This window comes from Ips typographus, linkage group LG1, assembly GCF_016097725.1.
Source record: "Ips typographus isolate SLU linkage group LG1, UJ_Ityp_2.0, whole genome shotgun sequence".
Classification (NCBI taxonomy): domain Eukaryota; kingdom Metazoa; phylum Arthropoda; class Insecta; order Coleoptera; family Curculionidae; genus Ips; species Ips typographus.
This window is the reverse complement of record NC_138422.1, coordinates 7,627,762-7,645,344: the sequence shown is the minus strand read 5'-3', so window position 1 is coordinate 7,645,344 and position 17,583 is coordinate 7,627,762. Positions and strand designations below refer to the sequence as shown.

The 17,583-nt window shown below is 33.2% G+C and overlaps 2 protein-coding genes across 7 annotated transcripts; one reads left to right on the top strand and one right to left on the bottom strand.

The window, feature by feature from the left end:
* The first annotated feature begins 641 nt into the window (after positions 1–641).
* Positions 642–5,730, top strand: CSN4 (COP9 signalosome subunit 4). Its single transcript, XM_081996001.1, has 5 exons — positions 642–880; positions 938–1,017; positions 2,944–3,495; positions 5,110–5,490; positions 5,541–5,730. The coding sequence occupies exons 1-5, from the start codon at positions 798–800 to the stop codon at positions 5,672–5,674; spliced, it is 1,230 nt and encodes a 409-aa protein (XP_081852127.1). The 5' UTR covers positions 642–797; the 3' UTR covers positions 5,675–5,730.
* LOC145740432 (voltage-dependent anion-selective channel-like) lies at positions 5,723–17,568 on the bottom strand. Of its 6 annotated transcripts, XM_081996003.1 has the most exons (8): positions 17,429–17,568; positions 17,127–17,346; positions 13,114–13,281; positions 12,267–12,430; positions 11,796–11,891; positions 11,265–11,492; positions 9,034–9,320; positions 8,108–8,330 (listed from the first exon to the last, which is right to left on the bottom strand). In XM_081996003.1, the coding sequence occupies exons 2-8, from the start codon at positions 17,298–17,300 to the stop codon at positions 8,236–8,238; spliced, it is 1,212 nt and encodes a 403-aa protein (XP_081852129.1). In that variant the 5' UTR covers positions 17,301–17,346; positions 17,429–17,568; the 3' UTR covers positions 8,108–8,235. The 6 variants fall into 6 exon arrangements, with proteins under 6 accessions (XP_081852130.1, XP_081852132.1, XP_081852129.1 ...); XM_081996004.1 differs by lacking the exons at positions 8,108–8,330; positions 9,034–9,320 and adding exons at positions 5,723–6,175; positions 6,252–6,460 and having other exon boundaries at positions 17,127–17,444; XM_081996002.1 differs by having other exon boundaries at positions 17,127–17,444.
* Between the last annotated feature and the right edge of the window lie 15 nt (positions 17,569–17,583).

The following is a 17,583-nucleotide window of genomic DNA, read 5'->3' as shown; positions in this document are numbered from 1 at the left end:
TTTGACAAGTAGTAGGCGCTTTCACAGAATCCACTGTTGTCAAACTTTAATTTTTTTCGATTTTTCAGTCATAAGTCTCACAAATATCTCAAAAATTATTCCATATAAATTCAGTAGTTTTAACTAGGCCATAGTAAGACCGTGTAACTGACAGAAAAACATAGATAATTCCATGACCGACCAAAATATCTAGTATCTAGTATAGTAAAGTCAAAAACTCGGGGCAGTGTTGCTAGAAGCTTACTGGATTAGCAATCCATATTCCCATCCTATTTATTTCGAGTTGAGAGTTGAGGCGTTCCAGAGATATTCAAGAAAAACAACGAAATACTTTGGAACGGCCACTTTGTAGGGTTTTCACATAGATTCGCGGCGTAATCGCTTTTTGTCTTAAGTTTTATAATTTTGAAGTTGTTGAAGTATTTTCAATAGCAATTTTAAGCTGATTTCTATAATTTAATTCTTTAAGGGTTTAACTGTTGTTTTCGAAAACGTTTTTGTGTGACTTATTTCTTTCATAAACGGCGCTGTATTCGCACAAAATGCAGATACTTTTATGATTGAATTAAGAATTATGTAACTTTCCTGTCAACTTATAGATGGCGACACTAAAAATTAATGGAAACTACATCTACTAAAATCAGCTGTTCATCAAAACAAAGCAAACAAAAAAAAACCAAACCAAAAATTGCTAAAAAAGTGGTAAAACTGAATTTTCTATTCTTTATCCATTCACAAGTACTTCGTAGTTTTGAGTTTTTTTAATACATTTTAAGAATTCCACGTTCAGCATTAACATGTCTGCCAAAGGAACTAACATTCGAGTCATACTGCAGAATATCATACAGTGTGGTGGTTCTCATAAGGAACAAGCTGAAAAGTACCTATTTTTGTAAAGTTTTGCTGATAATCGTTTATTTACTGAGTTCTGTTTCAGGTATCGTAGTACTTTGGAAGAAATCCTAAAAGAGTCTGGTATGGCGCTGAGTGAAGGGTTGAAAACTGTTATTGAAGCAAGTAAGTTTTTATGTGTTTATTCTACATGTCCTATCAGTTGCTCAAAATTAATTTAAATATCTTTAATGCTCAAATAGTCTACCCCTCTTCTCAATACTCTTAGGGGTTTGTTTATTGTGTACTTATGGTATAACACCAAATTAAACTATCAGTGGTTCATGTGGTAAAATAAAAGTGCCAAAGGAGGATGTTTTCAGTTTTTACTGTAGAACTATGCTAGCTTTAAGAAGTATAATATATTGTCCATGTCCATACAATGGCAATGTTAAACAATAGTATATCCGTGGTTTTTGTAACAAGCATATCAAACTACTAATGTGACAATCTGAATAAGGTATGAATCAAATTAAGCATATGGGTTTTGCAGTCCTCCTCTCAAACTTACTCTTAACTTTCATGTTTCCATAAGCTAACCAACTCAAAAATTGACTGCCCATACTTTGCTGGTGCTGGTATAATTTACTATTCCTTGTTCAGCAGACATCAACCAACATTTTTATTGGTATTTGCAAGGTCCATGTTGTCTCAGAACTCTATTTAAAAAGTCTATTAACATTACCAAAGTTTTCCATTCCTTAGTCTTTCTGCCTAAATTCTGTTATTCACCCAATATAATTTAGACCTTTTCAATTTTATTAATAGTTTCCATAATACTAATTTAATGCCCAGATTATCTATCGAAAATTACTAAGCTTGCATGCCACTATTAACGTTTTTTTGGAAAATTGACGTTTCTTAAACTTAAGCTTATTTTGACTGATTTGTGATATCCTTTAAAGGTCACCGGGTATCTTTTCCAATTACATAATTATCAGTCTAATCTAAATAAAGCTTAGAATAAAATATTATTAGGGATTAATATTTGTAAATTTGCTATACAAGAAACAAAAATAATTTGACCATTTGACTATAGACACAAACATACCTACTCTGTTTTTGAATTCTTTAGCAACATTATTAAGCATCTTAAGGGATATATGTACCTTTAAGATGATTAATAATGTTGTCTCTAATTCGCTATTAAAGCTGTCATTTAAAGCAGTTTGAATATGTGGTAATTTCTCAAGGGTATCAAAAATCACTCAAAATTAGTGCAAATTTAAGAAATGTTGACTTTTGACCAAGAAAACGCGAACAGCTAGCTTTAGGTTACTTAAATAATTTTCTATAAAAAATTACATTTTGCATCTACTATAACCATAAAGTACGGGGTGTTTCATTGGATTTTAATTAATAAAGATTAAACAGAAGTTGAGTGATTAAACCTAAAAACTTGTTCTACATTTTTACAAAATAACGAATATTTGAAAAACTGTAAAGTTAACACGTATTAAACGAATAATATCTTTGGAAATAAAGCATAAATTAGGTATACACTTATGATAAAAATAATGTCTAAAGCAAAATACCATGTTCATAAAATTTTGTCAATGGTGACCCTACAAGCATGTTACTGGACAGGTTGTCCCAATTTCAACACATTTATAGATTGGGTATTGAAAAATCTGCTGCCAGCATGCTTTTTTTAACAAATAAAAATTAGCACACTATCGCGAAAACCAAGGTATACCCAACACAAGTTGGGAAATTGAGACCTCCTGGATATTTTTAAGGAAAACATTCAAAAACAAAAAAATCAGCAAAATACGTTAATATGTCTGGGAGTAGGTGTTCCTATAGGTTTTGATATTCACCTATAAGTTTGCCAGAACTTTGCTTGACTTTTATATGATTGAGTTAAATAAAAGTATGAATCCATTGTATACTTTTGTAGGTTAACAATGTTGCCATTCATGATTTTTGTTATTATATATTTTTTATGTACTTATATTCATGAGTTTCCAGCATGTTGTGCAACAAAAGTATCCAGTGGACTCCTACCCTAACAATAATAACACCAATGCTGATTATATAATGTATTTTCAGTTGTTAATGAAAATGTCAGCTTGGTCATCTCACGTCAAATCTTGACCGAAATAACCGGCTACTTAATCAAACTACCCGATGACATTTCAAGAGCAGTATGTCACTACATGCTAGAGAAAGTCCAACCCAGAGTAATATCATTTGAAGAACAAGTAGCGAGCATCCGTCAACATTTGGCAGACATATACGAGAGGCATCAACAATGGAGAGAAGCGGCCGCGGTTCTAGTGGGAATACCGTTGGAAACGGGCCAAAAACAGTACACCATCGACTACAAGCTGGAGACTTACTTAAAAATCGCCAGGCTTTACTTGGAAGATGACGATCCGGTGCAGGCTGAAGCTTTTATCAATCGAGCATCGTTGTTACAAGCGGAATCCAAAAACGAGCAACTTCAAGTTTATTACAAAGTATGTTATGCTCGAGTACTGGATTATCGCCGGAAGTTTATCGAAGCAGCGCAAAGATACAATGAGTTATCCTTCAGGAATATTGTGCATGAAGAGGAACGCATGACCGCCCTTCGAAATGCAGTAATATGTACGGTTTTAGGTAAGTTATTTCTTTATAATTTGGTTTATATTGGAGTATATAAAGCTCAAAATGAGTTTGAAGAGAAAAAAAATTGTAAATTACTTCACTTACATGCGTTACAATTGAGTTTAGAATACTTTTTATGGTACTTAGAGGCTTATTAGTAAATTAAAAATTGAGTTTTTATTCATAAACTAAAGAAAAAAGAAATTTGGGTAAGATAAATGAATACAATGGCTCAGAGGGGCCATGTAATTTGTTTTTTAAGAGTTTCTGGCAACTCAGTTTCATATACCTACACATTTTTCAAAATAACACTTGATTTATGTACTTACTAACCCACATGTTTATCACTATTTATGAAAGTTTGTTTTTGAGTGAAAACCCAGCCTAAGCAACTAATGCTATTTTTTAGATTCAGCTACTTAGTCTACATAATTTTTGTTGTAAAAACCTTTTGGAAACCTTCCAAAAAACTCAAAATGTTTGCCAAAATTACCTGAAGCTATCTCTTGATTGTCAGAAAATACCTGACAATGTCATAAGCTATCTGATATAGCTTAAAATTTTCTGCCATTGCCTGTATCTATCTCTGATATTGTCAGAAACTATCTGGTAATGTCTGGCATTGGATGAAACAATCTGGCATTATCAAAAGCCATCCTGGCAATGTGAGAGGCTATCTGACATTGCCTTAAACTATTTGACATTGTCGAAAACCATCTGGCAATGTCAGAAGCTATCTATAGCACAGCCTGAAACTATCTGGTAAAATTTGAAACTATCTGGCAATGTTAGAAGGTATTTGACATTGCCTAAAATTAACTGGCATGGCCAAAAGCTATCCTGGCAATATCAGAAGGTATCTGACATAGCCTGAAGCTATTGTCAGAATCTACCTGCTGATATTGCCTGAAACGACCTCTGGAATTGTCAGAAGCTATCTGACATTGCCTGAAACTGAAAAATCTAGCATTGTTAAACTATCTGATATTGTTTGAAACTCTCTGGTAATGTCAGACCTACCTGACAATGTCATAAGCTATCTGATATTGCTTGAAACTTTCTGACATTGCCTGTGGCCATCTCTGGCACTGTCAGAAGCTATCTGGCATTACTTGAAATTATCTAGCATTGTCACAAACTCTTTAAAAAAATTGTATGGCCCGTCAATCGAAACTCTCTACAGGGATTTCCTAAAAGCTGCTGGTAAAATGAGGGGAATGTTTTAGCGAATTTAATGGACAATCCATTTGTCCAACACCTTTTTAACATTACATTTTTACTTCATTTCCGAAAAACTAACAGTACAGTACAGAGTTCAGTTACATTATAAGAGCAACTTTTTAAGAACTATTTTCCTTATGAAAGCAAATGATCAAATCAAGTTTGTAAATTTTTCAAATTAAGATAATACAGCTTTTTTGAAAATGATCATTTTTGGTTTTTTCATAATAAGAACTCAAGAACAAAACAAAATTTTAATTTGTTTGTTAAAACTTAAAAACGTATTGGAAATGCATTTTAACATATGTTTAAGAATGACTTCCATTGTCTATCAGTGTAGAAAAACCTAGACTTCACTCAAGTAACTTGCAGTAATATAACTTTAATAAATTATGTAATTTGCAGCTTCAGCAGGTCAACAAAGGTCCAGAATGTTGGCGACGTTATTCAAAGACGAACGTTGCCAACAATTGCCCGCGGTAGGCATTTTGGAAAAAATGTACCTGGAAAGAATCATCAGAAGGTCAGAACTTCAAGATTTTGAGGCATTGCTACAGCCTCATCAAAAAGCAAGAACCGTAGACGGTTCCACTATCCTCGATAGAGCTGTGATCGAGCATAATTTACTTTCGGCCAGTAAACTGTACAATAACATTAAGTTTGAAGAATTGGGAGCGTTGTTGGAGATCAACCCCACCAAAGCAGAAAAAATTGCCAGTCAAATGATCACTGAAGGCCGAATGCACGGATACATTGACCAAATTGATTCAATTGTTCATTTTGAAAGTACGTACACTATTTACATCCTGTTCCTCATTTAAATATGTTCTTTACAGCTAGAGAAACTTTACCGCAATGGGATAAACAAATCCAGTCACTCTGTTATCAGGTAAACTCAATCATTGAGCAGATTTCTAAGGCGCATCCAGAATGGATGAGCAAGGTTATGGAAGAACGAATGGTCTCTTAATTTTCAGTTTATACTTGTCATTTTAATGATTCAATAAAACGCTAAAAAGACTATAACGTATTTTCTTTATTAACAATATAAGACCGAAATGATACAGTATTTTTGGAATAAAAAAAAGGCGTTTAAAACTTATTGTGTAGCTAGATATAACCAGAAGTTGAAATAAGTCGCCTTATTCCTCAAATATAAACACAATGGAATACGCGAACAAATGGGTTACAGAAAGCTACACTACCGAACGAAAATTACACAACGGACAATCATCGGTACAGAAGAAATAATCACAAATGTGGGTGTTTTGCGTAATACTAAAGAGTCCCAGCAGAAATTCATGTAAACCTACATAATAGCGATTTTAATACGCGTCTGAATCTATCCAGGATTAACATTAAAACAAAAAGTAGTTTTTTTAAGCCTCCAATTCGAGAGCCAAACCTATTTTGTGTCCGCCCTGGTTGAAGTTCTTGCCATCGATCAGACTCGAAAGAGTAAGAGTGACACCTAAAATGGTTACTCTTATGAATATCACTTCTTAAGCTGCGTTAAATATGACTAAAAATAAAAATTGACTACTTACCGTCACGCAATCTTTGTTGATATCCTAAACCAATCTGGCTGGAATTGTTAACTTTTACGCGAAGAGATGCGGCGCTGTCCAAGTCGTACTTAGCTCCGATTCCGAATTTGGTGTTGCTGCTGCCAGATGACCAGTTCAAAGAAATACCAGTTTCCAATTGTGGGTTGATCTTCTGATAGATGGAACCGCCAAATTCTTGGCCGTTATCACTGAAACCCAAATGAAAGCACATGAAGAATAATTAAACATTTATTTAAGCGATTTTTTTTTTAATAAAAACGGTTGTGGTGATACTTTGAATCCAGGCCCACAATGGTCTCACCCCACCTTTCAAAGAATTTGTTAAGATAATAAATAATTGAAAATTTTTGCCTTCTCTTTTTCTTGTTTTAGCGTTTTTCGTCTTCTTTTCAAGAAGAATATCCTTTTTGACACAAAATTTATATCTACTAATTTTCGCGCTCCTTTTAATTTGGTGGCTCTTTATTGTTCTTTTCTCCTTTCATTTGTACGTTTTAAAATCTAGTCAAAATATCTTATATTTTAGAAACCAGAAAAAAAATCTCCTTTAAATGTATATCTACATACAGGGTGTCAGTTTTACGAGCTCAACCATAGGGATCTCGGTTATTTGAAGAGATACAAAGTCGGTTAAATTAGTGCAAAGATGCGCATTTTCGAGCTTTGTAAGATGTCGTTTTAAAAATTACAAAATTCCGACTATGAACCAGTGTTGAATTTGACAAATATCTGTCACAATATGTTGTAGTTATAGAATCGACAACTAGTCAAGGAAATGTAGTCGTATACATGGATTTGTTCTAAATTTAATGTTCTTTTTTTCAAACCATAAAACACCGATGGATTTATTTAAAAAAAAACGGACTTTTTGTAGTTTTTTATCTGTCCGACTAAAAAAAGTAAATATTAACCACTCTGTAGGTTTTTTCATTTTCTGTCTCTGGGCTTTTCAACCATGTAGTATTGTCTAACTGAGGACAAAAGGTCACATCAGCAAACCTTTCAGGACTTGAGAATTTAATTAAAGTTTAGACCACCGTTTTGCTGACAAATTCACCATTTTTATAAAATTTCTTGGAAACGGTGCAAGATAGGTATAGGGAAGTATTAACATTAATTACTAGTCTTCTTGCGAGGAATTCAAAAATGAGATTAAAAACAGGGTGTTCCATTTGAAAATCAAAAGTTGGTGTTCTTTCCGACTGCTCTGGCAACACCGCCAAGTGCAAAATATTTTGAAAAGAGAGTTTGGACCCAACCTAGGCTACACTCCAAATTGCAGTGAAAAATATTGTGTTGTTCTCTAGATACTTCTAATATACCATCACCGTGAATCACCCTGTATAGGGACCAACCCTGAACATCATGAGAGCTTTAAAAACGTTTTCTACAACCTTGGAATGTGAGCAAAAATTACTTCTGGTAATTAAAAAAATAGAAATATTGATTGACTGAAAAAAAATGACATTTTGTGATGATGACATAAAGCAGTGGCGGAGATTTTGTGTTTTACAGAGTTGTTTTGCCCCTAACTTCTCCACTTCCACGGGAAAATGGGCGTAGTAATGTTCACCAAAAGGTTTTTAAACAGAGTGGCAACTCTCATCCTAAATAAAGTTTGTCTTGGAACAAGTACTTACAGAAATAAATACCTATTTTAAATTATCCAACTGCACACTTTTCGAATAAAAAACTTTCTTTATCAAGTTGAGAGCCTAATGATGATAATAAGAACATATGGCTTCAAATGTATGCCAACACTACTTGACCCCCTAAAATTGGAAAAAAATAACTTTGATCACATTGCAACTTGCAAATCACATAAAACCATTAAATAAATTGATCTGGTTTAATACTACAAAAGGGCCTGCAAAAAAAACAACATATCTACACAAGTACAGAGGTTCCGGACAATAAAAAAAGGAGGGTATAGAGCAAGAGCAAAATAATTTTCGTCGGAATTTTAAGCTTCCAATTCTAAGGAGAGGCCGAGTTGATGTCCACCGCCCTGGTCGAGATTTTTGCCGTCGATTAATGCGGACAGCCACAATGTTATTCCTGAAATAAATATCAATATATTAAGTTAAATAGAAATATATTTATTTAAAATACAAGTATATACGATTGTAATGAAATTTTACAACACTAATGCCCAGTTTCTGAACAAATCTTTCATTTTAATAAATTGTGAGAAAGATATCTTAGTCAGTACAATACAGGATGTCCCATAACTATATGATAATCTCTTGGGAGCATACAGGGGAGGTCAAAATAATATGATTTGTTCATATAAAAAAATTTCCTAAAGAGATATCGGGGGAGATATACTTTTAATTTTGCAAGAGGCAAAAAAAAATTCTAAATAAAGTCAGCTAGTAGCAAATAAATTATCAAAGTTTTTATTATTTACCCTCATCGAAAAAATATTTCGTTTAGATCGAAACATGCCAATTTATGCAGAAATTGTTGGTCCCAAATCTCGTGAAAATCGATAAGCGCGTTTATAAATTATTTCAAAAAATCGATATTAATTTGAGAACTTTGGCGCCCTGTAGCGGCAAAATTAAGCAACTTCAGATATACGTAAGTCTGCCTAGATCGCCTTATTTTTGGCCAAGGAAATGACACCCTGTATAACAACTATTGAACTGATAGAGCTCAATGTTCAGAAACTTGGCATATAAGGTAATTTTTGTGTACTAAAAGTACGCTCGTAGATAATTAAACAATCCAAATGTTAAAGAAAAATAAAAATACTTGCCTTCGCGCAGGCGTCGACAATATCCCAGTCCCACTAGTCTGTTACTATCAACTTTCACCCTGACAGAAGTCTCAGGGTCTAATTGGAATTGACAACCGGCGGCAATGGTACCGTTACTATCCCCACCCTCACCGCCTCCATCGCCTTCATTGCCGCCGTCACCGCCACTGTCTCCACCGCCTCCGTTGCTTTTCGACCATTCAGCCATAATGCCGTATTCCAACTTCGGATTGATCGCCTGATATATCGATCCGCCAAACTTTTGTCCGTCATCTCCCATCAAATCACTAGAGACGAAATAAGACGTATATTGCTAAAAGTCCGACGAAAACCATAAGTTTTGCCCATTGTGATCTGTAGGGAGTGCTACGTGCTCACAAAAAAATGTAACGACTACATTTAAAAGTATTATTGTGTGTGGAACCTGTGTACTGTGTTTATCTAGAAAATTGCATTTTGTACAACATTCACAACTGCTCATACCTAAATACAAAGAAAAATCAAATTACAATACTCAGATATCTGATTATTAAGTGCGTTTGAAGGATCCACAAGACTCAACAAAATATAAGAAGTCAAGCAGAAAGAGATGATTACACATCACTGTTATTAAATTTACCTTAAAGGCATTTAACAAAACAGTTTTCCTTATCACTTCAACAAAACTCAAAAGTTTACAATTGAAATACAGACAAAGACAACTCTGTTTAGATTACAAAAAAATTCCTGAACCATCACCGGTACCATCGGATAAAACATTTAAATTCTTTTACTTTATAAGATTGATTAGTCAAAATCAGTCAGTCGGCATTGTTTACATTAATGATTTTGTGGCATTTTTACCTAATCAAACTGAATAAGCCGATCTGTGTGAGATTAATTTTCTCGATATATAGTAAACGTCCTAAAACATTCACTTAGTTGATAATAGTAATTTATCTCTATTGCATCGCAAATGATTACGCAGCACAGAAAATAGTATAGGATTAAATTTTAATGTTGATGAGTTCCAGAAAATAACTAAAAGTCAACCGTCATACTGCCAGCCAAATAATCAAATTAAATCTAATCAGGAAATGTAAGTTTCCAAGTTTTATTTTTGGTTAAAATTTGAAAAATTATTCCAAATGTCTGTGTGAGATTAATTTTCTCGATATATAGTAAACGTCCTAAAACATTCACTTAGTTGATAATAGTAATTTATCTCTATTGCATCGCAAATGATTACGCAGCACAGAAAATAGTATAGGATTAAATTTTAATGTTGATGAGTTCCAGAAAATAACTAAAAGTCAACCGTCATACTGCCAGCCAAATAATCAAATTAAATCTAATCAGGAAATGTAAGTTTCCAAGTTTTATTTTTGGTTAAAATTTGAAAAATTATTCCAAATGATAAAAACTTCTTTTTTCGACGACTTACTTTGAAAGTACCTCATGTACGCTTCCATTTAGAAGCAGAAAGGGGTTATTTGCCGCGCGCGAGCAGAAAGAGAGATTTTCTGCTCTAGAGCGTTTTCGCTTTCTACTAACAATCTAGTCACCAACTTTTTTCGGCGTTTCCATAACAACGCTTGACATACCTGTTTGAAATAACCACATTCCGTCAAAGTGATTTATCGGTGACAATGAGTTCGAGCGACGAAAATGATGTGAGTTGTCCTTCTAATCCACCCCACAGCAGTCGTCGAAAAAATATCGTCTATATTTCGAGCCAAAAGTACTTTTGCCGCTTTTACATGATTGCAGCGTTCGGCTTCGCCTCAAGCTGCAAATTTCATGTGCAAGCGGCAAATATATACTTTCCGCTCTTAATATAGAATATACTATTTTGTATTTGTGGCCTTTTGCGATTGTAATCATTAATTGAATAATTGACTGATTGAAATCCTCACCAAAAATTGTTGTTCATACAGTGGAAATATATGTTAATCATAAATAATAATTAATGTTGTTTTAAACGTTTTCATAAAAATAATATTTCCGATAATTTTGCATATCTAGAGATACACTTTATAAACTGAGTAACTACCCACAAAACACTATAAACAATATAGACCAAATAGACCTGAAAAATTAACTGATCTTCCTAATTTAAAACTAAGAAACTCTCACTCTTAGTCTCAAAACTGAAAAAAATATTCCTGCCACCTAAGTGCAAGTGTAACAAAGTTATAGTAAGTAATAAACCCTGTTTAGCAGTCAAAATCAAATTCGACACAAATACTTACACATTGGTGTGGAGAGTGAAGTCACCGGAAGTAAAGCCAAGGGCAAAGTTGCTCTTGGTCAGCTTCTTGTTATTTACGTCATAACCGGCAAGGTAACCAGCTAGCCAGCCTTGGTATCCGACAACGGCCGATCCGGCAACTTGAGGACCGTCAGGAGTAAAGTCAGAGTCAACGTTTACAGCCACTTGATTATTGACAAACGAGGCCTTGACGTTGCCAGTTTTCTGCCTGCAAACCCCCCAAAATATTAACAATAACACATTTTAAATTGTATTTCGACTGATGACAAAGTAGCGACTTAAAATAATGGCAACCCTGTGGTGAGTCAAGCGTTATCCCAAAAGCAAGACCATAACAACAAAGAATGATGTGAAAACTCGAGCTGTACAACAGAGATACTACCAACGTCTCAATGGAGTTTATGATGACCATTAACCACCGTTAACATAAACTGATTGTTAGAATCCCAATGTTTATTATAGACAACACTTTAAAGCATTGACAACAAAAAAATTGTACTATACCACATACAGGGGTCTCCAAAGGCTTTTAGTTTCAACCTTTCCCCATTGTTGGTCACTTACATATTCCAAGTTTACAATAGAGCCTTGAACTTGATACTGTCCGCTGTGAGAAAAGTCAGCTGTCAGATTTACCAAAAAAAATCAATACTAAGTAGTTCTTAGAAATTACAACACCCCCAAAAATCAAATTTTTTAAATAATGTGTAAACTAACATAAAAATGAAATTGATGATAAAAGCGGTAGTATCTCTGTACAAACAAAAAAAAGTGTAAACGGTGAGTTCTTATCTATTCCGTCATCCAAGAGAGCAAATATGTATAAGTATCGCTACTAATTAAATTGCAATTATTGATTGATTTTTCAGGAGAAAGTACTAATATATCTCACACGTGTCATATTTTTTTCAACTCAGCAATTGTAGTGGTAAAGCATTTTAATTTGCACGTAAAAACAAACGAAACAATTAAATCAACTTACCCGGTTTGTGGAGCAAAGTTCAAGGCAGAAGACAGTTTAAGACCGGGTACAAACTGGTCTTGTACAGCGAATTCGGTGCTGAGAGTATTATCAGTGGTCCATTTTTCCGTGAACGTTAGACCATAATCTTTCACTTTGTATTTGGTTTCCAAAGAACCGGAAACCTAATAAAAAATGCTAAGTTTAGCTAAAATCATAAAAGTAAACTATAATAAACAAGTTGAAACTAAATTTTAATCAGAAAAGAAAGCAGTGACCATATCTTCTGCTTCTGAAGTTTCTATTATTTGACACAGCCATTCTACGGGAATGTCCTTTTAATAAAAATGACACTCTCTGTTTAGCGACTTCTGACTGTTTCGTCACAATCACCAGCAAACAGTGGATAACACAGCAACTTCGCTAGTTCGTCTTAGCCTTACATTAATTGATCCATCTAGCTGACAATTGTTGGTAGTAGGATGTTATAAAACACACATTTTTTGATCTTTGTCTAATGAACACTCAGAAGTCACTGAACAGAGAGTACCTACATCTTTTTTCTGGTAAAACAAAGTAGCTTTGTTGTACCAGAATTATTATGAATTGATACTTCAAGAGTTGTTTGTGTTTATTTTGAATATGAAAAATAGTTACAAAATGATTTAACCTTTAGCATATTGTGTAATGATTTTATCAATTTATTTCTTCTTGTCGGTATAAAGACAAAGTATAGTTTTTTTTGCCAAGAATTAATAATAAGGTAGTTGATTTAGGTTGTTTCGGGGACTGGCCGGACCTTGCTGATTTTACTTTTGTATACTTTACTTATGTATAATATGTTTTGATTATTTCAGTTTCTGCTTACCTTTCCAGATTCCTGGTTGGAAGTACCGCCGGTCGAAAATTCAACTCCAGTGGCGGACTTGGTCTTAATGTCTAGTTTGACTAGTCCAAAGTGATATCCCTTGTTGAAGACATCTTTTGATTTTTTGCCAAGGTCAGAATATGGTGGAGGAGACATTTCTTGAACAATCTGCACAAGTTAATTTATATTTAATAACAGCAATATCACATAATAAAATAGAAGAAGGCGGGCGTCATCATTAAAAAGCTGCTCTGTATTAATTTTTATACTCCTAGTTAAACCTAGAGTTAAACTCATAATTGAAGATATAAGTAGATAATGATGTTAATCAGTTTTGGATGATTTACACAGTACACAGAGCTATAGTTTTGTGACATACAATTAGGTAAATGTTTGAAAAGCCAAGTTACACTAATGTTAAAAATCAGTTAATAGCAGAACATTAATTTCCTGAAAACTTGAGTAGTACATTTTTATAATTATCAAAAAATGCTATATTTAATGAAGATGATTAATTTAATGGTGGGTAAACCTATCAGTCAAGTGATTTGTTATATAGTTACAATTAGCTTTATCAACTTGATAACATTTTTGCAAATGTGATTATTTGTGTGTATCATGTATGGTAACCAATTTTGCCTGTATGTTTGATACGTCAAGATACCTAATCTTCCTGAAGTTCTAGAAATGTGAATAACCCAAAAAAAAAATAAAAAAGTTGGCCATACTACTACTAACAATAGCTTATGCTTGTAGGGCTATAATTAATTATTCATGTCAAAGACTTAGATGATGACAAGATTTGCTTTTCTGATGATGACATATTACCTATTTCAAACTGTATGCTAATTCAGTGATAATGCACATGTAAACTTTCCTTGCATCTATTTATTTTAATTTACTTGCAGGTAATTTTTTTGTATAGAAGTTATTTAGTAAAAGAACAGTAAAATTATATCAATTTGATTCCAGTAAGTTTCCAATAAGGCTATAGATTAAATAATAGATCGTTGAGTCATATCAAGAAAAAGTAGAATCCTCTAAAATATTTGAGATAAAAAAATGATGAAAATTTAGGGAGAAATTCCATCACTACTTACAAGCCCAGAAATCCATCAAAATTCAGTTTATTTAGATGGTAGAAAAGTATCAAACATTTTTATTTTGTAATAATTGTTAAATATAATTTTTAGCAATTATAAGCAACTTCATAGAGACTTAATCAACATCATCCCAATAACAACTGTACTAAATCTCTCCCAAACTGATTTTTTTAATTTATCCTGGCATTAGTCCATTTTCTAATGAGATATCATACAAGACTGGTTTTGAATCCTGGTTGGCAAAAAGTACATTTTGTGTAGGAAACTAAAAATTATTATTAGACATTCCTGCTTTATTTTTAGTGAATAATTTGTTGATAAAGGTTGATTAGTGTGAGAATAAGTGTAACTTCAACTTTTATGTGCTAACACAATTTCTATTGTAAAATTGATAAAAATGCTTACATGTAACAATAAAAATAATTTGTTTATAAATAAAACCCTCGTCATTATTTTGATATTTTTGCTTTATTTACACAGCAAAAAATAACAATTCAAAAATCAAACAAATCATATAAAATTGAAAATAAGAGGCAACCAATCACTGTTGCATGACAACGCTCTCAAACTCTCAACAAGGGACATGTGTCAGTATGTCGGAGAAATTTTATGTCATTTGACAATTGTCACATGACCACTTTATCAAAAAGCTTAGTTGCTTTCTTGTTGAAAACAGTCAAATTATGTCAGAACTGCTCCGGAAGTCTGACAAAATGTGTCTGCCATGAAATGTACTGCCACTTATTTATTACAGCCCCATCTTCAAAAAGTACACACTTCAGAGTTTTCTGCATGAAATACTAATTGTATAATAATTATTTAAAAAAAAGGTCACTCCTTTCCTATGCCAAAGTTTCACAGTGAGCTAAAAATCACCACTTTTCTTTCTGGGGTAATAAAACTGTAGTAAAGTCAAGAAACACAAACAACAAAATTATTATTTTATATTGACATAATGGTCAAGTTAGATAAGCTATTTATTGTAATTGGGATGCACTGAAAACCAATAAAATTTAGTATTTATTTAGACATTTTCTTTCCTAACTAAACTAACTAAAAATGTCACTGCATTCTTATCAGTGAACATTGACAGGGCAAAGTTAAGTTCAATAAGCATTGCTAGTCTACTGCAGTCTCAAAAAATAAAAACAGCACAACTTGGTCATTTTCATTTATTGTTGATTTATGAACAATCTTTTTTTACACATTAAGTACCCAATTCCAACTATGTTTGCATATTATTTAAATTATGATTAATTGAATCATTGCAAGTAATCAGATGTGGTATAAACTGGTTTGAATCTGTATACAACACAACTGTTAAAAGACTGAAAATAACCTTTCTGTTTAACTCAAACATATATTTTAAACTTTTATGGGCAAACTAAAAATATTTTCAGTTTTCTTCAAACTTCAAGAAAAAATATATTCTTTCATTACACCATCACTGTGAATCATCCAGTAGAATATTACAGCAGACCTGATTTCACTAAATATTGACCATGTTTGATGGGGAATGGAGGCACATAGTGTTAATCATCCTGGAATGGTCTATTCAAACATTTGTGTAGTTAGTTATTCTAAAAATTTCCACCCAGTTTTTTGATTTTGACATTTTGTTGGAGTGTCTAATCAAACTCTCAAAAACCATAACAGCAATAATAAAATATTGTCATTTGGTAATAATATTGACACTATTAGCAGCAATTGTAAACTAAAAATTTGCTAGTCATTTGTTTATTACCAATCAACTAAGAGATATCCTATTATTTATGACAATGTGATTTGTCACTGTTCAATTCAAAGTAGCTATATTTTTTAGAGCTCCATCTAGTGACATTATCTCCACTCCAATCAAAATAGCTTCTAAATTAAAGAGACCTGCACTCCTGCACAGTAGAGGTCATTACAAAAGCATAGTGCATTATAACCCTATTTTCCAAATTTTCTATAAAACATTTTTTTTTTTTGAAAATAGAAAACTGATATTCAGTTTAACACAAAAAAATGAGCAATTTGTCAGTCTTTTCAATCAGGTGAAAAAAAATGACTTTCAATGTCACACAAACTTTATCAATAGTGTGACTGAACCTCCCAAGGCTTACATAATCAGGAAAAAATCCCAAAGGGGAAAAATTGAGTGTCCCTACAACAAACACAACAAATATTGATAATAATACATGAAACTAAGCTAAATTTATGTCCATGCACTGGAAACCAAGCGTATCGGAGAAAAATCAAGTAGCAGTAAATTCTAACTGTGAACCGGACATTTTTGCTAGCAGCACACATCTACATTACTAAGTAAAAACGTTGAACTTACCTAGTTTTTCAATAAACTTAGTACGAGTGTATAGCAAAGGGCGAATAATGCACCCTTTAAGTTAAATAAAATACGGGATTTTCACGAGAAACGTGAAAAAATTATTTAATATTACACTCTTTACCACCCAGACCGGCGATCTAAAAATGGCAGACAGCTAAAGCAGGGTTGCCAACTCTCGGATGACGAGTTGGTTTTATCTAGTAGCAGTAGCCAAGTAGTAATGTCTAGTTGGCTACTCTTTCCGTTCCAGTTCCATTAACTTTATACCTTATCACGTGCGTGTAAAGTAATAAAATAAGCTTATTTGACATTAAATTTAATTTTGCTGCCGTCTTAATACTCTTAATAAATAAAATTGTAGCAAGTTTTGTCGACAACATTTCACATTGCAGTTTTAAATCCAATTGGTCGGAGGAACACATTATTTTAGATGATTTTAGTCTATTTTAGATTTAATTTGTTGCACTTTGAAGTAGAATGCAACAATTGAGAACCAATATATGTTTAAAATGGTGCAACTAGCGTATACGTGGGTAATAACACTTCTGTCAGCACATATTTCATAAACAATGGCTATTTCTTACCGGTGGGGGCTTTGGGACATCCTGTGCCTTTTTACCGCCAAACAGCCCGAATCCCTTTCCACATTCCACCTGACGAACCTCTGCACGCGGTGTGTCACCTTTCACATTGGCATCTGATAGCCTGGGGCATGTGTATATCTTTTCTTCTATGGGTGGTTTACATGGGTTCTCCATATTTGCAGAAAAGTCTTTGCTCGATTTAAATCAGTGACAAATCCATCTTTATTCAATTTTGACAATAGTAGGTAGTCAATTGTTTAAATAAGACTTTGGTTGGTGCTTAGGTGTGTGGTTGCACTTACCTTTTATTTTCCTTATCGCGCGAAAACACTATTTAAATCAAAATAAGTAGCGGTTTAGGCAAAAACCAGGAAAAAAGCAACTGAGCGCAAAAATGACTGATAATTTAAAATAAACCGGTGAAAGTGACATTCGGAACAGGTACATTGTAGCAAAA